Source organism: Sycon ciliatum, chromosome 10 (assembly GCF_964019385.1).
Source record: "Sycon ciliatum chromosome 10, ocSycCili1.1, whole genome shotgun sequence".
NCBI classification, from domain to species: Eukaryota; Metazoa; Porifera; class Calcarea; order Leucosolenida; family Sycettidae; genus Sycon; species Sycon ciliatum.
The window spans coordinates 21,084,408-21,109,421 of record NC_088652.1 but is presented as its reverse complement, the minus strand read 5'-3'; the positions used below and the strand labels follow the sequence as shown (position 1 = coordinate 21,109,421).

The 25,014-nt window shown below is 49.0% G+C and overlaps 1 protein-coding gene across 1 annotated transcript in view; it reads right to left on the bottom strand.

Annotated features, from left to right (window-relative positions):
- Positions 1 to 24,538, bottom strand: part of LOC135826020 (KH homology domain-containing protein 4-like) — a 27,453-nt gene extending 2,915 nt beyond the window's left edge. Inside the window, exons 1-22 of the mRNA XM_065338652.1 lie at positions 24,308 to 24,538; positions 23,919 to 24,216; positions 21,983 to 22,106; positions 19,196 to 19,268; positions 16,469 to 16,502; positions 15,800 to 15,879; positions 15,126 to 15,178; positions 14,592 to 14,722; positions 13,701 to 13,784; positions 13,336 to 13,377; positions 12,753 to 12,835; positions 12,466 to 12,526; positions 10,319 to 10,391; positions 9,499 to 9,530; positions 8,647 to 8,751; positions 7,032 to 7,142; positions 5,818 to 6,280; positions 3,944 to 4,080; positions 3,400 to 3,452; positions 2,032 to 2,152; positions 1,105 to 1,143; positions 382 to 736 (exon numbers count right to left, since the gene is read on the bottom strand). Of these exons, the coding sequence (XP_065194724.1) occupies positions 382 to 736; positions 1,105 to 1,143; positions 2,032 to 2,152; positions 3,400 to 3,452; positions 3,944 to 4,080; positions 5,818 to 6,280; positions 7,032 to 7,142; positions 8,647 to 8,751; positions 9,499 to 9,530; positions 10,319 to 10,391; positions 12,466 to 12,526; positions 12,753 to 12,835; positions 13,336 to 13,377; positions 13,701 to 13,784; positions 14,592 to 14,722; positions 15,126 to 15,178; positions 15,800 to 15,879; positions 16,469 to 16,502; positions 19,196 to 19,268; positions 21,983 to 22,106; positions 23,919 to 24,216; positions 24,308 to 24,312 (2,557 nt within the window). The 5' untranslated portion in view covers positions 24,313 to 24,538. The remainder of the gene's footprint in view (positions 1 to 381; positions 737 to 1,104; positions 1,144 to 2,031; positions 2,153 to 3,399; positions 3,453 to 3,943; positions 4,081 to 5,817; positions 6,281 to 7,031; positions 7,143 to 8,646; positions 8,752 to 9,498; positions 9,531 to 10,318; positions 10,392 to 12,465; positions 12,527 to 12,752; positions 12,836 to 13,335; positions 13,378 to 13,700; positions 13,785 to 14,591; positions 14,723 to 15,125; positions 15,179 to 15,799; positions 15,880 to 16,468; positions 16,503 to 19,195; positions 19,269 to 21,982; positions 22,107 to 23,918; positions 24,217 to 24,307) is intronic.
- Positions 24,539 to 25,014: the final 476 nt, after the last annotated feature.

The window sequence follows — 25,014 nt, the reverse complement described above, 5'->3', positions numbered from 1 at the left end:
AGGGCACCGTTGTTTTTGATCCGAGAGTACCCGTGACTCCCCGGGTTCCCCTCAGATGTGTATTATGACGCAAAGATCCGACTACGCTCGACCAATACCCTATGCACAGCTGGATCAGGCGTTGCACACTCTGGGGGGGGGGGGGGGGGTTATGTACTCTTGATACTAGTTTCCTAAGTGAGGTGATGGTGCAGGTAGTAAGACAGATGAGATAGTAAGACAGACAGTAGGACAGAATAGACAGAGCAGACAGTAGGACAAAACAGATGACACAGACAAGAGCGGGCCACAGGCAGCACAGTCAGCAGAAAGAACACGGAGCGGAGAAAGGATTGAAGACAGCAGCCGGGACAGACGAAGACCAGCAGCAATAGCACTGACCTGAGGCAGGCACGCGTGTCGTCGACACCACTTTCCACTTGCTGCGATCGGAGAAGTTCGCCGCTGGTTTCGGTGCTTCCGGTGCAGGTGCGGGCATCGGGCGAGTGGGACCGGACTGTCGTGCCTCTCGCTGAGATGAGCTTTGATTGGTCTCCTGGCCGCTCGGTGGCAGAACGGCCGGTGCGGTAGAGTAATCGTGACTGTCTGGCGGCGGCGGCGGTGGCACTGGCTGGGACGAGCTAGGCGTTGTCGTCGTCATATCCTGCCGTGGCTGTGATGCCGTTGAGTCCTTGGACGTGTGTGGTGGTGGTACCGTGCTCATTGACTGTGCCATAGAGTACGGCTGAGCTGCAGGCTACCCAGCGGAAACAAAGCAGCAGCAACAACACACATGCATGCAAGAGCGCGCACACACCCACATCCGCACACGCGCACACACACATACACACACACACACACGTATAGCAGCAACAGCAGAAGAAAGATCAGCTCCACAAAATAAGCAACATCTGAGAAAAACAAAACGAACATCACTGATTTACTCCTAAGTGTGGGCACGAGAGAGAGAGAGAGAGAGAGAGAGAGAGAGAGAGAGAGAGAGAGAGAGAGAGAGAGAGAGAGAGAGAGAGAGAGAGAGAGAGAGAGAGAGAGAGATAGAGAGAGACAGAGAGATAGATAGAACGAGATAGATAGAGAGACCAGAGGCATAACCAAGCAACGTACCGCTTGGGTAGCTGTGCTAGTTGGAGCTGCGGTAGAGCCCTGTTAAAGCAACACAACACAACACAGCACATGACAAAAAGGAGTATAGATCCACAGGTAAACATATAGTCAACACATGCATGGTGTCGATCACATGCATGGTGTCGATCACATGCATGGTGTCGATCACATGCATGGTGTCGATCACATGCATGGTGTCGATCACATGCATGGTGTCGATCACATACATGGTGTCGATCACATGCATGGTGTCGATCACATGCATGTGTCGATCACATGCATGGTGTCGATCACATGCATGGTGTCGATCACATGCATGGTGTCGATCACATGCATGGTGTCGATCACATGCATGGTGTCGATCACATGCATAAAAGGACGCGCCATCGCCTGTTTGTGTTGCGACTTCAAATAAAACTGAAGCACAGCAACATGCAAAGTCCAAGAACCCAAAGTCGGAGAGGGCAGGTTGTGGCATAGTGGCCATATCTCTGGTAAACACAAGAGGCAGGAGAGACTCTCTCGCAGCACCCATCCAGCATATCATCACTTGTGGGGGGTTCTGTGAAGAGTGTGTGAGTTGCCGTCAGTGCTGGCAGCTGGTAGACTTAGATAATGTCACACGTTGCTGGACAGATCCTGGCCAGGATCCAGTGCACATCCCACACAGAGCAGCAAAACTTCGGTGCAAGTTCATACGCACTCTGGGGTATACCGACTGTTCGTCGTCGGTTGTACAGCTGTGTACGCATGTATTGAATACAGGCTATTAGGAAGGGGGGGGGGGGAGAGAAGATCAGGTAGGATGGCAAATCTTTCGTAAGGGGTGGGGGTGAGGTCAGCCAGGAGTGTGACTACTTGGCAACGTCGTGGCCTGCAAGGGGAGTGCGTAAGCTGACAGCTGTACACGGCACAACACATACTCACCGATGCTAACTTCTCCATGAATCTACGCTTGGGCGGCTCGGCCGGAGCTGCTGGTTCAGGTGGTGGAGGCGGCTGCTGAGTTGCTTGGCTCTCCGTCGCGGCCGGGGGAGGTGCAAATGGCCTGTACAGGAAACGACGATGAGACAAGACATCATGCCGAACAAGCAATGTTTGAGCAACAGTGTACGGAATTAATAATAATGCATACGAAATATTCACTGGCTTGAGAGAAAGACGCAAACGGGAAAAGTGTGGAGAAAAATTGCATCAGAAGAAAAGAGGACCAAAAGAGCTACAAGTTACGCTATCATATCCACTACCACCAGTTACTTTACAATCAGTTCATGCAATAACATTGCACGACACTGACCCACGGTACTGAAGTTCTACACCTAACTGGCAATCAGCTCTAGCACGTCTTGGACGTCGCCTTCCCCTCCTTATGTTATTTCTATAACTTAGAACTAGAGAGGGGGCGGGCCAACGGTACTTTACGGTATATATTCGGGAAATTTTCAGAATGTTGTTGCAGGGTCGGCGCCACTGGTGCGGCCATGGCCGTACCTGTTTTTACCAATTCCAGCGTTCATGGGCTTCTCGGTTAATGCTTATCTGGAAGTACAGCTGTACTAGTAATAAGCTATCCTCGTACAGTCCTCGCTAGTCTCTCCCTCCTAAACCTTTCATCTTGTCCAGTGAGGCCTACTGCGCTAGCTGTTATATCTGCTGCTAGAGAAATGTTCGTTCAGAAAGTGGTGGACATCACGCAACTGCATTGCAAATAAAAGGGGGTTTGTCGTCAACTGACAACCAAGAGAAATGTGTTGCTGAAAAACAGCCTGATATGATGCATAGAGCTAGAAATGTATCCTCCCAGGATTTTGAAATTGCGCATTGAAAAAAAATCGGTCCTGTAGCTGACCTGGGGCCGTACCACCCCTCAGCAGTTGGCTGCGGGCCTGTGTTGAAGAACCTGAAGTGTTAGTTGGCTGCGGGCCTGTGTTGAAGAACCTGAAGTGTTTGCTTCTACTAAGTGCTATACTGTAAAACCTGGAATTTTCCGTGGTGTGATATTTTCGGTATTTCCCAAAATCAACGGTGCGGTAGCGCGAAAAATTCGGTAAACCAGTAGTCTTCCAGATACAAAAAGGCATTTTGCAAACTGTGTGGCAGGGCATGGTTGAATGTTAGGTCGCGTTTTTTTTTTGGTAAAAAAATTACCTGCACCGAAGTTACCGAAAATAAATCTCCGCGGAAAGTTTCCGGTTTCACAGTAGGGTTTTGAGGGAAATGCTTACAGTAGTAGGTAAATTAATGAGGCAGAGAAACGATACACAGGCAAACAATAAAATAAGATGATCAACTCACAGTCCAGGTGGCACAGGAGGACGCATAGGAGGGTTAGGTGGTGGAGGTGGACCCTGTGAAAAACACATGCGCAGGGCACACAGTTAAAAGAGAGTTCGATCAAAACAGCAAGCAAGTATGTGTGTGTGTGTGTGTGTGTGTGTGTGTGTGTGTGTGTGTGTGTGTGTGTGTGTGTGTGTGTGTGTGTGTTTGTGTGTGTGTGTGCGGACGTGCGTGCAAGCGAGCGAGAAAGAGATAGTGAGAGTGTGTGTGTGTGTGTGAAAGATAGAGATAGATAGAGAGAGAGAGAGAGAGAGAGAGAGAGAGAGAGAGAATGCGTGGGAAAGACAGTGTGTTGGAGGCACATGTCGACACACAAAATCTCAAACTAGTCCCAACGGGAACACTCGATACACGACTAGCACATCTAAGTTCACACTTCGCTGCAACTCCAAAGCAGCAGGTACACAAGACGCAAGAACACAATGACAAGCAGCGAAGGACATGCAACGACACTTTGCCAAGACAAGCAATAGCCTCCGTACCAAGCATAACACAGCCTTACCGGTTGATAGGAGCCTGTTGGTGGCGGTGGCGGCGCCGCGAATGGCATGCCTGAACCAGGGCCTTGATAGGGTGGAGGAGCAGCAGCATGACCAGGTGGTGGGGGAAGCTGATTCATGCCCGACATGGGAGCTTGGCCTGAAATACAGGAATGCATACACGCACACACACGCACACACACACACACACACACCCCATATCTTACAAGTAAGAAGCTAACACACACAGCATACCATCAAGTGCCACAACGACCGTGATGCAGTACAAGGTCAAGACCACAGCGGTAATGCAATCCCTTGGGTTTCCTGTACAAATACTGCAGAACTAGAGCGAATTGTAGCGAGTAGTGTACATGCACCCGCACCTGGCATGCCAGCAAAGAATGAAGACCATTTTGATGGCATTCACTGTCTGGTTTTGCGTACTCAGTACGCGGATCTACTGTTGTAGACATGGAAATCCGGTCGCACGTCTAGCGGCCCCAGGGCGCTGGCCATGCAGCCGTGGACAAGCGGAGCACACATGTACATCGTCATGCATGTATGCGCTGCAGCGCGCTAGTCGCATCGGACCACCAGATCACCATGAGCACTGCACGCAGCGTTCTGTACGCGCTGAGGGCGCCGGCCCCGGTCAATCGACTGGATTTCCATGTCCGCTACAGTACTTCTGCACACACACGTGCACTGTAGTATTGTAAACTTACCCATACAGTAAGTCAACACATATTCGACGCATATCTGTTTTCGGCCTGGTCATGTTTGGCCGAAAATTAGTTGCGGCCAACATTTTGTTTTGCAAGGTTCAGTGTGACAGTGTATACAGGCAGCACAGGCCGCAAATTTAAAGCTGCCGAATGCGTTCTAGCCCTGAGAGGCCGAAATTTGAATGGGCTGAAAATTTGTCGACTTTGAAATACAGTAAAACCTGCCAAGGCGACCACTTGCATAAGGCGACCACCTGTCCCAGACGACCACTGCAGCCAGGACCAGGGGATGCTATTTCCAGTCAAACGACCCTGGATAAGTAGACCACCTGGTAACAGAGACCACGCTTTGAAGGTACCTAGAGCGGTCGTCTTAGACAGGCTTCACTGTACAGTATCATGGCATATGCATGATGTTCGTGAGGTAACTCCAACAATGTGTGTGTGTGTGTGTGTGTGTGTGTGTGTGTGTGTGTGTGTGTGTGTGTGTGTGTGTGTGCAGTAGTAGTGCAGTTGTAGACATGCACGCATGCATGCACTGACATTGCTTTGAGGTTTGCGTGGTCGTGGGCTGTGCTGGAGTAGTACCAGCACGCCTCTCCCCGGGGTACGTTGCGCTGTACGTTGCCGAGCCATGATGATGGCAACAGCACAGGACAAGCACCACCACCAGGAGCATAATTATAATTTATCACCTATTGCCACGGTTTGACTGCAGTTGTATGCTGCGTGCATTCAAGCGGGCTAGCTTTGCAACTTGACAGCCATTGATTCATGACTACCGGAACAGAATTGTCAGGTGCTGAAGAACGGAGTGCCGAAGAAAGAACAGGTTAGGATTTCACCAAGCACAGCATACCAATGTATACACGGTGACTCAACTGTGCATAGACGGTAGCAATACGTTACAGCCACAGATGTGACGGCAACGTTTACAGCGCGAACGTGAGTCTCCTGCTTTCAAGTGCCCTTTTCTCAGCTGTGCACGTGAGGACAATAGCACCTTTTTCACAGCCTGAGGCGCGTATATGAAAATTAGAACGGCCTAGGCTAGGAGGCTGACGCCCCCCCCCCCCCCCCCCCCCCAGTTCTTCGGCACCCGGCAGCACTGTAAGCGGAGGTGATTTCACTCTAGAGTCAAGCACAGCACAGACTTTCCATTTGCGTACCGTGTGAAGGAGGAGGTGGTGGTGGTGGTGCATACATGGCAGGTGGAGGAGCACCAGCCTGAGAGGGTGGTGGAGGAGGGGGTGCAGCGTACGCCTGCTGGTTGTAGTTGCCGTACTGCTGCTGCTGCTGCGGTTGCTGCGGATGCTGCTGTTGGTGGTGGTTGTAGTGGGGCATTGGCTGCGCCGGTGGTTGATTAGGAGCTTGATACTGCGATGGTTGCTGTTGTTGTTGCTGGGGTGCATGCTGCGAGGAGGAAGCCTGTCCCTGCTGAGAGCTTGCTCCATCTGCCTGGCCACTGCTGTCCTGCCGGTCTTCGCCCGGCCCTGTGGGCGGCGGGGGCGGAGGACCCTGTCCGGGAGGCGGGGGAAGTGGAGGTCCCTGACCCGGGGGTGGAGGACCCTGACCAGGCGGGGGCATGTACTGCTGTTGATGCGCGGGTTGGTTGGCGTAATGGCCATAGGGCTGCGGGTAGCACAAGCACAGAATAACACCAACGACAATGACAACAACAACAACAACAATATCGGGAGAATAAAGATAGGAAACGAGCAGGGTTTAACCACCATTGAACCTAGAAATCGAGACCCCAAGTACGGGGTCATCTCATAACCGGGATCGACATAATTATAACTGGTGAAATAAGTTACTCTTGAGGTCATGGACTCTTGCCCCCACCCTAGCAACGTTGCACACATGCATACTTGTACCGTATATTCTCTATTATAAGCGCTGTGCTTATATTTTCCAACACCCCTCTACCCCGCGCTTATAATGGAGACCGTGCTTATATTTTTTCAACCAATGCATCCATACAGATCAAGAAGAAATACATGCTAGATATCATGCATGCAGCATTGATTTCCACCAAGACCGTGCTAATAATAGAGACTGTGCTTATATTGTTTCGAAAGGTGCTCACAGTGTGCTAGTAATGGAGACCTGTGCTTATAATAGAGAATATACGGTATTTAAAAATACAAAATAAAAACTTTGAAGATGCCCTCTTCGGCAAAAATTTGGACGAAATTTGAAGTTTGTTTTGGAGAGATTAGGAGAGGTTTTCATTTGGGTAGCCAAGGACTTGATGCGGGTGTGGGCGGTAGAAAAAAAAATGTGCTGTGCATAACGTTATGGATTTTCCACAGGCCTTGGCCTACTAGTAATCGAAAGGGAGTCTCAGTATTTTGTCAGTAGAAGCAGAGCAGCAGCTAACCTGTTGTTGGTAAGGTGGCGGGCCCCCACCTGCAGGTGGTGGTGGGCCATAGGGCGGTGGTTGTCCTCCGTAAGGCTGATGAGGCGGTTGCTGCTGCTGGTGGTAAGGTGGCTGGGCATAGAAATAGGAGAGGGGAAACACACACACACACACACACACACACACACACACACACACACACACACACACACACACACACTTGTACTTGTACTTGTTGCTCACTGCCAAAACTGGTCACGTGGGTCTCCCCGGGACAGGGGAGAGAGACTCAAAAGGAATCTTGGAAAGATGACTCAATTGGCCATTGAACCACCCAACGACCGACACCCCCTGAAATCCCCAAACTAGGGTGGACTTGAAATGATCCCACTTATGGGCTCACCACACCTCAGTAAGTGGGTGAGGACAAGGTGCAGAAAAGGATTGACGGCATCAGGGTATCCGTCCCGGGATCCTCTGATTTAGCCACCGACACTAGTACCAAGTATTACCTTCACTGGGGGCAGGGGTACCTGCAGTTGGATCCCCCCCCCCCCCCCACACACACACACACAAACGTATACACACGCACATATACAAAAACATACACACACACACGCACACACCAACATACACACACACACACACACACACACACACACACAAACGTATACACACGTACATATACAAAACATACACACACACGCACACACCAACATACACACACACACACACACACACACACACACACACACACACAACAACAACAACAACAACAACAACAACAACAACAACAACAACAACAACAACAACAACAACAACAACAACAACAAAGACATCCGTCAAACAACGCCACAGACAGCAAACACACATCCGGCAAAGAAAGGTGGACAACATCCGCGGCAGTGGAACAGCGAGTATCCACGGACATGCTGCTGTATTTGCCACATGGTGTATGAGCAGCGACTGTGCACCGCTTTACGTGCACTTCACACCCAGAGCCAGTACTATCTGCACAGCTTTAAGGCAGTGTAAGCTCTTGAGAGAGTTACAGAACGCGCCTGGTTTACAGTACTGTCGGTTGCCAAAGAACTAGGAGGAGGGGGGCAGCCTCCTAGCCTAGACCGTTCACATTTTTGTGTATTACAGTCTGTGCACGGTTGAGTCACCGCATATCCATTGGTATGCTGTGCTTGGTGGAATTCTAGCCTGGTCGTTCTTCGGCGCCTGACAGTACTGTAGTGCTAGTGTGGACTAGAGATTTTAGGCTCAACATCTTGGCTGTGCTCCATACCCGATATATTCTAACATGGGTTGCTTTTAGCCATGATCCAGTTTTATTGATTACATGTATTGCGAAAGGAGTGTTACGCTCCTTTCGCCAAACGTCAGCCTCGCCAAATGAGAGTTTGCATTCCCAGCATCGGCCTCCATCGTCCTGTGCCTTTTGAGTTGACACTGAGATTGCTAAACTTCGGGAAATCAGGGTTTGGATTTTAAGGTTTTCCCCACTCAAAAGCCAAAAAAGCCCGTTTTGCCAAAACAGTACATAAATTAGCCAGCAATGGTCAAAAATGGTAGCGGGTGCACATACTACTCGTGTGTAAATGCGGTGTGTAGTCGTGGTGCAACGTACCTGCTGTCCATAGCTGGAATTGCTGCCAGGACCAGCAGACGCTTGGTGTGGTGGAGCAGTGCCAGGTGGCGGAATGTTAGAGTAGGATCCGCGCGGTGCAGTGGGCTACACATATGCACAAATGCGCAAACACCCACACACACAGAAACGCGTGCATGCGCGCGTACACACACACACACACACACACACACACACACACACACACACACACACACAGAAGCGCGTGAGCACACACACACAAACACACACAAAAACACACATAGAAACATGCATCCTTGCAAAATACACAGAGTTACTGGTGAAAGGAGGTAAACACAACGCCGCCAATGGCAGCAGCAACAGGAATCAGAAACGAAGCAGCAGTTTGCACAGCACCAGTGCTAGCAAACACACCAACAGCATCAGCAGCATCGGCACCAACAGCACTAGCAGCAACACCGCTAGCAACAGCAGCATCAGCATCAGCAACACTGTGAGGTTCTGCTCTACGTTACAGGAACGCGACGCGGAGAATCACGGGAACTCTCTTCCCGTTCCCGTAACGTAAAGAAAATCTGTTCTGCTCTACGTTCACGTAGAGAAATCACGTGGAAGGTGTACTGGGAATTGCCCTTCCATATTTGCCTGTTTTCTGCCTGCATTTGAATGATACCCAGCAGATTCGTACGCGTTTTCTTAGCGTGAGAGAACCTCATCTACGCGTAGATATCTGGATCCAAAACACGCAAAGCCGTAGACTCTAACCCAGACTCCTTCTCTCTACGTGATTTCTCTACGTTTCACATATAGCAGAACCTCTCTAGTAGCAGCAGCAGCACCACCACCACTACATGTAAAGGACCAGCTACTTACCCGCTGAGGCATCTGCTGTGGCCCAGGAAGCGCTGCATGTATACATGTAGAAAAGAGATCAATGGGGAAGAAAGAGAAAGAGAAGAGAGAGAAAGAGAGAGAGAAAGAGAGAGAGGACAGAGGAGAGAGAGAGAGAGAGAGAGAGAGAGAGAGAGAGAGAGAGAGAGAGAGAGAGAGAGAGAGAGAGAGAGAGAGAGAGAGACACACACACACACACACACACACACCACACACACACACACACACACGCACACAGAAAGAAAAAGGACAGTTGCATTGAATGTCGGAGCAGCAGCAGCAGCAGTGGCATTACCCTTTGGTAAGAGCAAGCACCCATTGTGTAAAGAAAACCTGTACGCTGCACAGCAAACACTGACCCCAACTCCAGATCAGCATCTGTTCTAGAAGCGCTATTCGGGTGCGCAAGTGCACACAACAGCTTACTATCGGAAAGCAGTACCGGCAGTCGGCTATGGATGCAGTACGGTTTATGGTACACAGCCACATGCCTTCTTATCTTTCCTTACATACTGATAATATTTGCGAGATATCACACACCAACACTGAATGACTAAGAGTCGAATCTGACGAGGAGAGAATTTTCTCGGATACCCAGCGATGGGGAGTATTTGAAGCACCCTGGCGTTGGATATGTGATCTCAGTAGTGTCCAGTTTGAGCTCAATGTACGTAACTCGTGGAGAGCTTTCCAGAATGCCCAAGATTGTGAAAATTGGTTGACTAGAACCAAAGATATTCTCAGAATGAGGTGAGAAATATCGCATTTGGAAAGAGACATTTGCACTGTACATTCCACTTACGCTGATATCCATAGCCGGAGCCAAAACCGGCCGGCGCATAAGCCGGAGCGAAGGTGGCCGCCTCCTGGCGAATCTAGGGACAGGAAAAGACAGACAAGCGTGTAACGGGAAAACATCAGCAACAAGGTTACACAACTTAGAAGCTGCGCGAGCTTTGGTCATTTGAAAACGATTTGGAACACTCCACCACTCCACACTGTGCTCCGGAGTCTTGACCCGCATTCACGACACCACAGCAAGGACATTTGTGCTTGGATAGATATCAGATGTTGTGAATGTGGGCCAAGAGCGCAGCGTGGAGTGTTACAAATTAACAAGCTACGCATACAAAACAGTGACGGTAAAAGTCAGGAACAAGCTACGGCGCATACCGAGCAGTCATGGTAAAACGGTCAAAACAGAAGCAGACACGTTGGCAGACCAAACAGTCGGGAAATGAACTACCGTAGTTGCTGGAGTAAAACATGCACCAGAGCACAATGCACACCTTCTTCTTGGACCAAGATTTCAGCCATCAAGGTGTATGCGGAGTATAATAGAGAGGTTCCGGGGTACGATTTTCCGTGCCAAAATCCGTATGGGCGCTACGGATTTTTTCCAGACGTGCTCCATACGATTTTTCGGCACGGAGAATCCGTGTGGACTGGCTTTCATACGAACCATGTTTCGTATGGAGATTTTGCGTCATCGGGTGCAGAAAGATTTTTCGCGTACAAATTTGGTACGAGACACATCGACTTTCCGCGGGAAGTTTTGATTTCGGTACAATTTTCAAAATAGAAAGGCATAGCGCGGGAATGTGACGTGTTTGCGATCGTAACCTAGGCAATGACGGCAAACACATACGTTCCGTACTCCGGAACTTTTCACTGCTCGAAAACGACGTATAAAATATCCGTAGCGCCTCAACGGATTTTGGCACGAAAAATCGTACTCCGGAACCTCCCTAATGAGCAGCCTGGGTTTGAGTCAAGACACGGTTAAGCCCAGTGTGCATTGCCAAATACGGAATGTATGAGCAATGCATGCGAGTACCCTGGGATCAGCTCTGCACTGTCCAACAATCACACAATCAAACCCAGGTGGCTGTGTGGGGGTGTCAGTGGTACAGATTACGTCATTGGGCAATGAGCGTATACAACAATCACACAATCAAACCCAGGTGGCTGTGTGGGGTGTCAGTGGTACAGATTACGTCATTGGGTAACGAGCGTACCGTATTATCTCTAATATAAGCACGGTCCTTTATTTTTTCAATGTACCTCCGCCCCGTGCTATTAATGGAGACGTTCCTTTATTGGAGACTGTTCCATTATTATTTCAACCTCATTTCAGAGGCATGTTGCCATGCCAAATTCATGTATGACACACACATTTCAGGGTTTTTTTCGCCGGTACAGATAATGAATTTACACAGTGTGCTTATAATGGAGACTAAGCACTTTATTTTTTGAATGCCGCCCCAAGGTGTTCTATTATTGGAGACGTGCTATTATTGGAGACTGTGCTTATATTAGAGATAATACGGTATACAACAATCACACAATCAAACCCAGATGGCTGTGTGGGGGTGTCAGTGGTACAGATTACGTCATTGGGCAATGAGCGTACACAACAATCACACAATCAAACCCAGGTGGCTGTGTGGGGTGTCAGTGGTACAGATTACGTCATTGGGCAACGAGCGTATGCACAAGCTGCTCTGGTAGCGACACTTCATGGTAGATAGTCTGGGCGGTGCTTCAACCACCTCTGGACACCTAAGCGTGATGTTTGTGAAACTTTACATGCATGCACGGTCTGTTGGACTCTTGACTCACATAACCAGCAATTGTGTAGGGTATATCCATGTGGCTTATGTCAGGTGACAGAGGTGGCCAATCTCGCACCAGCTCGATGCATTGCACTACTTTTGGTAGCGCATGCAATTTCAAACTCGGATTATACTATAGTGCGCAAACGCAATTCCGATCCTCAAATAGCTTATCTAAAGTGCACACCATACTCCAGCAATACAATACTTCTAAAATAGAGAAGTAGATGTGAATGAGGTCTTCAGCAGGTGCAAGTTTTCCTGCTGAGGTAAATGGAGAAGAGGCAAAAGCAATGGAGAGTTGTATGCAAAAGCAACAGCCTGAGTGACGTACTGTGTCAATCAGATTCTGGCACAGCTTCTTGGCATTTGCCAGACCGTCCTTTGTGCTATGACTGCAAGACGAAATGATACGCGCACACGCATGTGCATACACACACACACACACGCACGCACACACACGCACATACAGAGAAAGCAAGTTATCATCAGCTTACGCACGCACAAACACAATACCCCCCCCCCCCCTTCCGACCCCCAGATAACTAAAGAGACAAACGTATTATAATACTTGATGACATGAAAATCACATCATCACGCAGTGCAATCACGAAATCTCACTTGATGTAAAGGTGGATAGCCTCGAAGGATTCTCGACCAGAGGTAGGCTCCATGAATCCAGAACCACGACCTCGCAATACAACCTGGACAAGGAAACGGTAGCACGCACGTATACAGGCACACACGTACACAGGCACACACGTACACAGGCACACACGTACACAGGCACGCACGTACACATACATGCACCAGTATTTGTACTTGTATTCGTACTTCGAATTTTTGTATATTTACGGATGGCAGAGCATCCGTTTGTATGCAGCAGCCAGGAAAGATGGTGACTAATGGTCCAGTAATGGATGGTTCTGCATAATGCTGTACACTGAAACCCAGTATGCAGTCAACTGGCCAAACAAACTGGGGTGAGGAGAGTGGAAAGAGACAAGGAGATGGGAGAAGATGGGAAAGACAGAGAGAGAATAGAGAGAATAGAGAGAGAGAGAGAGAGAGAGAGAGAGAGAGAGAGAGAGAGAGAGAGAGAGAGAGAGAGAGAGAGAGAGAGAGAGAGAGAGAGAGAGAGAGAGAGAGAGAGAGAGAGAGAGAGACCGAGACACACACATGTAGCAATGAATAGGTTGCTTACCTTAGCACCACTTTCATTTTGAATGTGCTTCAAATACTGCCCCTACAACAAACAAATCAAAGGCATACAGACATATTAGCAGTGCCATATAGCTTACCCAGGTCACACAGTACACACTACATCAGCTTGCTGTTCTCGTGTGGAGCCCAGCTCACATCCACTTGAGGGTCTATTGATGAGAGCGCATGAAGCCAGTGCCCTTGCTGACTGCGCAGCGCGCAATGCGAGTACAATGTCACAGAGCGCACCTCCAAAACAGGACCACAAAAAGAGGAGTGGTGGCAGTCGTGGTGGTGGTGATGATAGTGGTGGTGCTGCAGCTGGTGGCAGTGGTGGTGCATGAAGCTACTGCAATTAAGACTTACATCGGGGCCTTGAATGCGTTCAATCACATTGAAGCCTTCAGGTGCCAGTTCCAGTCCAATGAATAGCTTCTCTTGCACATAGTGCTGCATAGCGTAACACAGACAATTATTATGTTGGTGAGAGCGCGCGCGCGTGTGTGTGGTCGTGTGTAATGCATGCGTGCAGACGTGTACTTGTACAGCATGAGAGAGGGGGGGGGGGGGGGGGGGGGGGCTACCACATAGACATAGGAGACCATCCAAGTACTTGAAGAAACATTCACTGATAAAATTCCAACCCACGCAAGCAGGGCACTAAGGCTGCAACATACCAAACCCATGATCTAGACTATTGACATCAGGCTAGAGTTGCACTTGTGGCCTGAGTGCTCGCCATTTGGAAACAACATTTCTAAACTCAGTAATACACAAAAGTGCAGCGGAGTGCACCCACTAGCATACCAAACATGGACACGTGTACTGCTGCTGCAGCTGTTCGTGCTGATGGTGTGGCCACCGCTGTTGTGAATGTTGCTCCTGCTGCTGCTGCTGCTGTTGTAATTGTTTCTGGGTGTTCTCTGGCTGAGTTTAGCACTACAGGGGCAGCACCACACTCCAGCAGAGTAGCATTACAAAAAAATTCACGGTTCGCATCAGACTCGGTTAGAGGCCGAGTTTGCCGCATCCGTAGGAACGCCACCACCCTTCGAGGATCAAGGCGCAGATGCAGCTCCTAAGTACTGTAGTGTAGTGTAGTATAGCATGTCTCGTAGATATTACTACAGGGAGGGGGGGGGGACACCATGCAAGAGTAGGATCACCATTCCATGTGTGCTCAGGTCAGGAGTCGCAATACGCTGCAACACTCAACCTTCCTACATAAAAATTGGCCCACGTCGTCCAAAGTCTTACCCCCTTCGTGTAGATCTGTGAATAATTGTTCTTGTCGGACGAGGATGACGACGATGATGACGCCCCGGAGGTAGCAGCTGGCTTTGGAGTTGTTTTGATTCCCAGCAAATTATTGATGCGAGCCACAGCGGCTAGAAACACACACAGTGACAAAGAGCAGTAAGAAAAAAGAGACGACAAGTGAGGCAATGCAAGAGATATTCGGAAAGTGGGGCGTACTGATGAACTGAGCTGAATAGCAATGCAGAAGATCATGATGGACCAAAAGTTTACAAGTTATCCGCTGTTCGTGTCCAACACTAACAAACACACGGATAACCTGTAAATTGTTGGTGGTCCTTCTTTTTCAATTTTAATCCTCGGTTTTCCAAGTTTCCATCCTAGAAGATTTTGAGATTGGGGATGCGAATATTGGGTGACTTTTCTAAAGTATTACCAACGACGATGGGTAAGAGTCGTATGTTGTACTTCAGTGAGGTAGGGACTCGGGTGGGTAGCGAAGAGGGGAGTGGAGAGGAGGGGTGATATGCTTACCATCAACCTTGGACTGCTCATCCGACTGTATGAATAAATACTGAGGTTTCTCACTGCAGACACAAACACAGGGGAGAGAGAGAGAGAGAGAGAGAGAGAGAGAGAGAGAGAGAGAGAGAGAGAGAGAGAGAGAGAGAGAGAGAGAGAGAGAGAGAGAGAGAGAGAGAGAGAGAGAAAGAGAGAGAGAGAGAGAAGAGAGAGAGAGAGAGACATCGATCCAAACTCAGAGCACACAGGACAGAACATACTCATTTCAAAGCCCATCTAACTTCTTCAATAGCAGCAAGAGTAATGAGCAATAGAGTACAACTTAGCAATCTCTCAGCCCATGACAGAATTTGTTGATGACTGCAGCTTTTCGCCACCATTTGGCTCATTGATGCTATCATGTGCAGCCAGAGATCAAAGTGCAAAGAACTTGTACAAAGCAGCTACGGTCGTGAACAGACGTTAAAGTCATGCATCCTGAGCTTGACCAACTAACATTGTATCTTCATGACAAGCGTGGCGAGGTGCCCACACTTGACCATTCTTCTGCCAAAACGCAAGAAAAAAATCCGCCCCAGGTGAATCCATCGCAGCTCAAGATGTGATTTGAATACCCTTGGAGTATGCAGTCTTGACAGCAGCAGCAGCAGCAATAGCAAGAGCAAGAGCAACATGATGATACGTACTCATTGGCCGCTTGGCCTTTCTCTTCCTTGGTCATGTAGCGACCTCGCGGCGATACGAACGCACCAGTTTGCCGCTTGATCTGCAAGCAAGAAGCACAACAGGGAGAAATTGGAGGGGATTAGTCAAAGAACTGGCCTTTCGCGACTTTCGGGCATTCTCGCTACCAGTTAACAACATCGTCATACTTCTGCTCTCTAGTTGCCTACATTGCATAGTCCATGAGTGAACAAGACGAAAGAATACATTTATAGAAAAGGAAAGGACTAAGGAACTACAAGTTACGCTATAATGTCCACTAACACCACCAGTTACTGAACAATCAGCTCATGCGATAACATTGCACGACACTGACCGACGGTACTGACGTTCTACTACGAACTGGCTAACAGCTCCAGCACATCTCGGATGCGCACTCCAACTGCCTTCCAGCTAGGAAGGTTCTAAGTTATATGATAACATAGGAGGGGAATTTTCTACTCAAATCTGTGGACAGCAACTGTTTCGCTCTGTTAGAGCTCCTCAGCACAGCTCAGAGGACCGAAGCGCACGTGGGAATTTTCTATAAATTTATCCTTGGCTCTCCATCCGAGTCCATTCTTGCAAAGAGAAGAGCATGCTATATCCAGGATACTTTCTGCTGAAGTTGGACTGTAACAAGCACAACTTACATCCAGGAGAATAACGGTCTTTGTCAGGACAGCCCTAAACAAAATAAGATGATACAGGAGCACACACATAGACACACACACACACACACACACAGAGTCAAATGTCAGTCACGCTAAACAACATCCTCATACACAACACGAGCATCGCACAACGGCAGCTAGGACCATGACTTCCCGTTTCTTATCAGCAAGCACGCCCTACTGAAAAATGGACAAACGCAGGATTATAGCGCTGTCAAGGGCGCCAGCATACGTCTTTGGATGGGGAACATGGGGAAAGATGGGGAACAAACAGATTATGAATAAAACAATTGATGCTGACATAATAACATGATGAACTATGGAAAAGAATACGTACCGTATCATCTCTAATATAAGCACGGGCCTTTATTTTTTCAATGTATCTCCGCCCCGTGCTATTAATGGAGACGTTCCTTTATTGGAGACTGTTCCATTATTATTTCAACCTCATTTCAGAGGCATGTTGCCATGCCAAATTCATGTATGACACACACATTTCAGGGGTTTTTCGCCGGTACAGATAATGAATTTACACAGTGTGCTTATAATGGAGACTGAGCACTTTATTTTTTGAATGCCGCCCCAAGGTGTTCTATTATTGGAGACGTGCTATTATTGGAGACTGTGCTTATATTAGAGATAATACGGTAAGCAAGAATTCAGAAACGTTTTTTCTTCGACGGTCATCAGTGAATTGTTTTATTCATAGCTTCGTTGAAACTTCTTTCTCCGAAATGGCCATGGCTTTTTTTAATAAACAGATTGCTCAGCATGAATTCCAGCAACTCCAGCAGCAGCAGCAGCAGTAGCGTCACCAGCAGCAGTAGCAGTAGCGTCACCAGCAGCATCAGCAGCAGCAGTAGCAGTAGCAGTAGCAGTAGCGTCACCACCAGCACCAGCAGCAGCAGTAGCGTCACCAGCAGCAGCATCACCAGCGTCACCACCAGCAGCAGTAGCAGTAGCGTCACCAGCAGCAGCAGCACCAGCAGCAGCAGCACCAGCAGCAGCAGCACCAGCGTCACCACCAGCAGTAGTAGCAGTAGCGTCACCAGCAGCAGCAGCAGCAGCAGCAGTAGCGTCACCAGCAGCAGCAGCGTCACCACCAGCAGCAGCAGCGTCACCAGCAGCAGCAGCAGCAGTAACAGCAGCATCACCAGCAGCACCACCAGAAGCAGCAGCAACCGCAACCAAACAGCAGCACAAAAAAATCTTCAAGTTGAAATTCTGCTGTTGCTAGGTACAGTAAAACCTGGTTTAAGCGACCACCCCACAGTGCAAGCAAAAGCAGTCGTTAAAGCCAGGTGGTCTTTAGAACCAGGTCCCACAGTGTCTGTGTAGAACTGTCCGTGCATGGAAAAGCGGTCGTTAAGAGCAGGTGGTCGCTAAACCCAGGTTTTACTGTATATAGAGTAGCAGCAAGTGAAATCTGGTCCACTCACTGGGTTAGTACTGGGTGCTGTCATGAGTAGGGGTGAAACCCAGAGTGCGCAGTTTGGGATTTTTCTGCATGGCTCACTGGGTGACTGTCACTGCGAAATTCAGGATTTACATCATGGTTGGTGCAGATAAGCGGCGGGAAGTGGGGTAGTGCGTACCGGAAAGAGACCTGCTTGAATCCTGCGTGTACGCACTACACCACTAACGTGATGTGATCCCGGAATTTCGCCGTGACAGCAACCCATCCGAGCTGCACACTCTGGGCTTCATGTACTGTTGGTGCTATGCAACAGCAGTACTGGAGACACAGTGAGAGTAAGACTGTGCTATGCAACAGCAGTACTGGAGACACACTGTGAGAGTAAGACTGTGCTATGCAACAGCAGTACTGGAGACACAGTGAGAGTAAGACTGTGCTATGCAACAGCAGTACTGGAGACACACTGTGAGAGTAAGACTGTGCTATGCAACAGCAGTACTGGAGACACACTGTGAGAGTAAGACTGTGCTATGCAACAGCAGTACTGGAGACACACTGTGAGAGTAAGACTGTGCTATGCAACAGCAGTACTGGAGACACACTGTGAGAGTAAGACTGTGCTATGCAACAGCAGTACTGGAGACACACTGTGAGAGTAAGACTGTGCTATGCAACAGCAGTACTGGAGACACACTGTGAGAGTAAGACTGTGCTATGCAACAGCAGTACTGGAGACACACTGTGAGAGTAAGACTGTGCTATGCAACAGCAGTACTGGAGACACACTGTGAGAGTAAGACTGTGCTATGCAACAGCAGTACTGGAGACACACTGTGAGAGTAAGACTGTGCTATGCAACAGCAGTACTGGAGACACACTGTGAGAGTAAGACTGTGCTATGCAACAGCAGTACTGGAGACACACTGTGAGAGTAAGACTGTGCTATGCAACAGCAGTACTGGAGACACACTGTGGAGACACACTGTGATAGTAAGACTGTGCATACCCACAACAGTACGACACTGCTCAACCCGTGTACAGTCAGACCTCGTTTAACCGCACACAGCCGCTTTCCACGACAACATCCGGATAGGCAGGGGGAACTGGATAGTCGAACACACAATGTCATACTGTATGTATGCATGACATATGCTGTAAATCGGTGACCAACGATTTTCTTCCGGATGGTGAGGGATCCGGATAAAAGAGGACCGGACAAGCGAGGTCCGACTGCACAAGTAGCAGAATTTCACCTGCTGGAACTGTAGCTGTCACACTTCAACACTGACCTGTTTGGATAATCGTTGATTTCCACTTCTGCGTTGTACCGGCACGGTGAAGCAGGTTCAATATCCGTTGCGCCTGCGAGAGAGACAACATAACAACACAACCCGACAGGAACATGAAAACCATCATTATCAACCATTGCACAGGGCAACTCGGCATTCAGACCTTGCAGACAGCTTTTTTTTATTTTTAGATAATGCACTGCTCGTATTTATTTTATTTTTTACTTCAAAAGGACAATTGCTGCATCCATGCAGGAGGCTACCGGTAATCAGATCGCTAGTTTTTAGTTATCACACGAATCTTTCTCATCATCATCATCATCATCTGCGTTGCCGAAAAAAATAATAATAGTAAAATTTAAAAAATAATAATAATAAACGGCATTATGCAGCTGTGTAAGCAGTAGATGCACAGTCTTTCTAGTAAGTATGAATTGTTCCTGCCCATACCCAAGTCAGTCCGGACTCCAGAATAACGAAAACCTAGTGTGTGAGTGTGTTGATGAAGGTACAGGGGCATAGCTGGTCCCCCTTTGGGGGGGGGGGGGGGGGGGGGGGGGCACAGCCGCATATGTGTAGGATGGTTGGTGCATGTCATTCATAGTCAATATGTGCATGCTGAACCTACATATAAGTCGAAATTTTAGGGGGGGGGGGCATCCTCCCCCCCCCCCGTGCAGCATGCATGCGGGCTACACGCCTGAGGTGGCAATGACGATGCTGTTACACGCCGCAATGTTTAAAGGGGAAGTTAAGGCAAAAATTAAAATTTCACCAGTTGTAGTCTTCGGGGTGCTGAGTCGAATGGTCTTGGTCCGAGGAAGCTGAGACGCTCCCTTCCTACTTGAATCCCAATCGAACTCGCGCACTTCCACCGAAACTGGGTGACTGCGCCCTACGAGATGGGGATTTGTATGCAAAATGTCACTAAAAGCGCCATTTCGTTCTTATAAAAGCACGGATGACCGCGATTGGCCCATATGTTGTAGTCTTTGGGACGCTGAGTCGACTGGTTTTGGTCCGAAAAGGCTGCGATGCGGCGTTCCTCCTTTATTCCCAATCGAACATGGTTGAAGAAGCAGTCACGTGCTCCTGCGTACACCAGTCACCTGGTCACCGTGCCTGCAGGGTACAACTTACTAGCCTGTTTGACCTTTTTTGGGTGCAGTCCTGTCACTCGAGTTGAACCCGAGTTGAACCTTGGTGTGAAAGTTGTCACCTGCTGGCGTGGTGACCAGGTGATTTGGGCACCCAGGACCACGTGACCGCTTCTTCAACCATGTTCGATTGGGAATAAAGGAGGAACGCTGCATCGCAGCCTTTTCGGACCAAAACCAGTCGACTCAGCGTCCCAAAGACTACAACATATGGGCCAATCGCGGTCATCCGTGCTTTTATAAGAACGAAATGGCGCTTTTAGTGACATTTTGCATACAAATCCCCATCTCGTAGGGCGCAGTCACCCAGTTTCGGTGGAAGTGCGCGAGTTCGATTGGGATTCAAGTAGGAAGGGAGCGTCTCAGCTTCCTCGGACCAAGACCATTCGACTCATCACCCCGAAGACTACAACTGGTGAAATTTTAATTTTTGCCTTAACTTCCCCTTTAACAGCACTGTTGTGTGGGGTAGAGTGTGTACGTGCGAGTTGCAGAAAGTGGCAGTGCTGCTACGCTTTACAGTGCAGAGTAGAGTGCGTGAGTGCGAGTTGCTGGATTTGGCAGTGACAATGCTGCTACACTTCGCACTGCTAGACAAGGATACCTGAAACTTACATTGCTAATACTTCAAGTACAGTTGCTGGTACAATTTCTGGTAATGGATTTGCCACCTACATCTACTCTCTCTCTCTCTCTCTCTCTCTCTCTCTCTCTCTCTCTCTCTCTCTCTCTCTCTCTCTCTCTCTCTCTCTCTCTCTCTCTCTCTCTCTCTCTCTCTCGCTCTCTCGCTCTCGGTGTGTAGGCTATACACCCAGATGTATTGATCAGTCTCTCGAGTTACCAGAACTCGCTCCCGTGTATCCTAGGTCTAAGGTGTGACACCATAAGTATTACACAATGGTATTTTCAATGCTGATGCTGTTTGTTTTTTCAACGCCATGTTGGCAATTGGGTTCTTGGCCGATTGTTCAGACAGTCAATTCACTGACAATGGCCAACACATTATTTGAAGTTTCTCCAGCAGTTTCTGCTACTGTGTCAGTTGTGCAGCGAGTGATTGGTCAAGAGCACAGGGCAAACACCCAGGCTGGGATAGTACGCAGCGAGTTTGGTCGAGAGCCGAGGACAAATGCCCAGGGTAGGATAGCATGCAGAGAGTGTAGTCAAGACCAGAGAGCAAATGACCAAATCGGGATAGCATGCAGAGAGTGCAGTCGAGAGCAGAGAGCAAATACCCAGGTCGGGATAGTATGCAGAGAGCAAATGCCCAGGTAGGGATAGCATGCAGAGAGTGCGCTCAAGAGCAGAGAGCAAATGCCCAGGTCGGGATAGTACGCAGAGAGGTCAAGAGCAGAGAGCCAATGACCAAACCGGGATAGTACGCAGAGAGTGTAGTCAAGAGCAGAGAGCCAATGTCCAAATCGGGATAGTGTACAGAGAATGTAGTCAAGAGCAGAGAGCAAATGTCCAAATCGGAATAGTAGGCAGAGAGTGTAGTCGAGAGCAGAGAGCAAATGTCCAAATCGGGATAGTGATCAGAGAATGTAGTCGAGAGCAGAGAGCAAATAACCAGGTCGGAATACGAGCTCCAGTCCTAGCCACGAGGCATCTACATCTTTATTCTACGTACCTGCATCCGCCAACGTCCTCGCAGCTCCAGCTGGATTCAGACCGACTGCGTTGGCCCCCGTGAGCGGAGCACCACCAAGACCTGCGGTGCCCATAGTCGGCCCGGTCGCTGCACCATCAGTCATCTGTAACAAAGCAGCAGCAGCAACAGCAACAACAACAGCAGCAGCAGAAGTGGCAGCAACAGCAGCAGCAGAAGTGGCAGCAACAACAGCAGAAGCAGCAGCAAAAACGTCCACACACAGATAAACCAAATATAGGCAACAACAAATCCAAAAGTGAGAATTCCTCCCCCACAGACGGGTGTGCGGTGCACAATGCCCTTGTGGTGTCACCTGGAAATACTGTTTCTGACGAAATGGGTACTGTGCAGATTTGCAGTTGAGCAGCTCACTGAAATCCCACACAAAGTGATACGAGTACAGTTGAGCAGCTCACTGAAATCCCACACAAAGTGATACCAGTACAGTTGAGCAGCTCACTGAAATCCCACACAAAGTGATACCAGTACAGTTGAGCAGCTCACTGAAATCCCACACAAAGTGCAAACCCGGCCGCACCCTGGACCAGTTCCGAGAACATCACTGTACACGTAGTTGTTGTCCACGTGTACGCCCAGCTGCGTTCGTCGCACTTCCAGGGTGACAAGGGCCGTGCAAGTTGAGGACGCCAGATATGCACTTTGGGCCGGATTTCACCGAGTGCAGATGTAGATACTAGTACAGTGCAATTATATTTCCGTGCAGCAGGTGTGTAGTTCGTACACATGGTGTATTGTAAGTCAACAAATATTCGGCGCATATTTATTTTCGGCTATTTTCGGCCTGATCATATTTGGCCGAAAATTTGTTGCAGCTGAACATTTCGTTTCGCAAGGTTCAGTGTGGCAGTGCATACAGGCAGCAGCAGTACAGGCCGAAAATTTGTTGCAGCCGAAATGTGTTTTAGCCCTGAGAGGCCGAAATTTGAATGGGCCAATAATTTGTCGACTTCAACCCTTTGAGGCCCATAGTACGGATATATCCGTACCAGTGTACAGTGCATACTTTTCAAAGCGCAACCTGGCGACTCGGCTGTCCCTTGACCGAATTGGATAATTGAAAGGTCTATCGACATTAGAATTGTCTCAGCTATCGGCTCGAAAAAACCCGAAGACGATCTGAGGTCGGAGAGCGGGGTTATGAGACTCGAACTAAATCCGCTCAGCAGAGTCAACTCGGGCGCGTGCATTTTGAACTCGTTTTGGGGGATTTCCCTGACTCGCGGCCTATGCAGCCAGAGATATGTAACGTCATCGCAAAGGCATGTTCCTCAGCTCTTCTGAAAAAAAATTTGAGCCATCTGCGATACAATTTGTTGAAATGGCAGAGAATTTGAGTTGGGCGCTCGCAATGCTGGCTTTGGAGCGCTGAATCGCGCTGCGGCGCTAGTTCTGTGGATCTAGTGATGGATTGCTGGCTATTGCTGTGTTCCCCTGGCCAAGAGCTTTCCAGAAAGCCCAAGATCACCCAAATCGGCCAAAAGACACCAAAGTTACGACCAGATAAGTAACTGGGCTCGCGTATGCAGTGCATTCCTTGAAATAATTGTGGGCCCTAAAGGGTTTAAAATACAGTATGCAATTCAACATTGTACTTCGGGTCTGTAGGCATACTGCCAACCTTACGGCCCCCGATGCATGAGCAAGAACACCCGCACGCGCACATGTGCACACGCACGGCCCCCGATGCATGAGCAAGAACACCCGCACGCGCACATGTGCACACGCACACCCGCACACACACATGCACCCGCACGCACACACGCGCGCGTACGTATGCGCACACACACATGCACCCGGACACACACGCGCTCGCGTACGTATGCGCACACACACACACACGCGGATATACACACACACACATGCACACACACGCACGCACATCTCCACACATTACCATAGGTCGAATGACAGGCCTAGTGTTCTGGGCCAGCTTTCCCTGCGACGCCAGCAGCGCATTGATTCTGGCCGCTGCAGCAAGCGCCACTACGCTGACTGCCGCGGCGGGATTCGCTTGCACTGCGCTGACTACAGCTGCCGCAGCAGCTGCGGGATTCGGCACCAGCCCTGCTCCCGCGTTCGCGCTGGTGACGGCGACAGAGGACATGGGAGCACTCGTTGAAGTAATGGGTTCATTCTGAGCTTGTCCATCATTGCCCCCGCCGGTTGGCTGGTCCCATTTACTGCGACGTTTACTGGAAGGAAACGCGTGCACGAAATTCACTCAGTACACCGTGTGATGACCTACCTCTATGACACAGCTATCCATCCAACACTCATGCTCACCTCATAGTAGGAAAAAAATAATCGCAAATAGAAATTTACGTGCAGCAAAACTCTGCTTGTTCCAACTGTCTTAGGTTCCAATAAATGTGGCGAAACCGCTCATAGCAAGAAAGTTGCTTTGTTGATTACAATGTAGAGGGCTCGTCACTTCCATCCAAGTTCAAGAGAGAAGGAATAACTCAGGAAATAGCAGAAAGAACAATCATGAGGGAGGAAAACAGCATGATCTGAGTTGTTTTCAAAAAAAGGAGGTCGGTTCATTTTTCGCATTTTTTTCTTCGCAATCTGCCATTTCTGCACGGCTGTTAGCTGCACTTGGATCGCGGCAACTTAGTTTTCTGCACGTGAACCATGAAAAATCAATGCATGCTCATGCATTGTTCATGCATAAGCAGTCAGCTGGCCTGCTCGCCCACGCATTTGACAGGTAACAATTCCATCAAATTTGAGATATCGCTTCGTTCTAAGTCTCAAAACAGTTCTAAAGTCACCAAACCACGCTGGTAATCGATGGCTATTCAATGTTAACATCTTCAGGAAGACTTCAGCCGTTTCCCGAGAGTTTGGGCATCGTTGCCGTTATTTTTCACTGTGTTCTTCTTCCTCCTGTCTGGAGCTGCAATTGCATCCTGGAATTATTTGAAAGGTATTTCGTGCGGGCTGTGGGGGGTTCCAACAGGCATAAACTGACATCGCTATAGGATAAC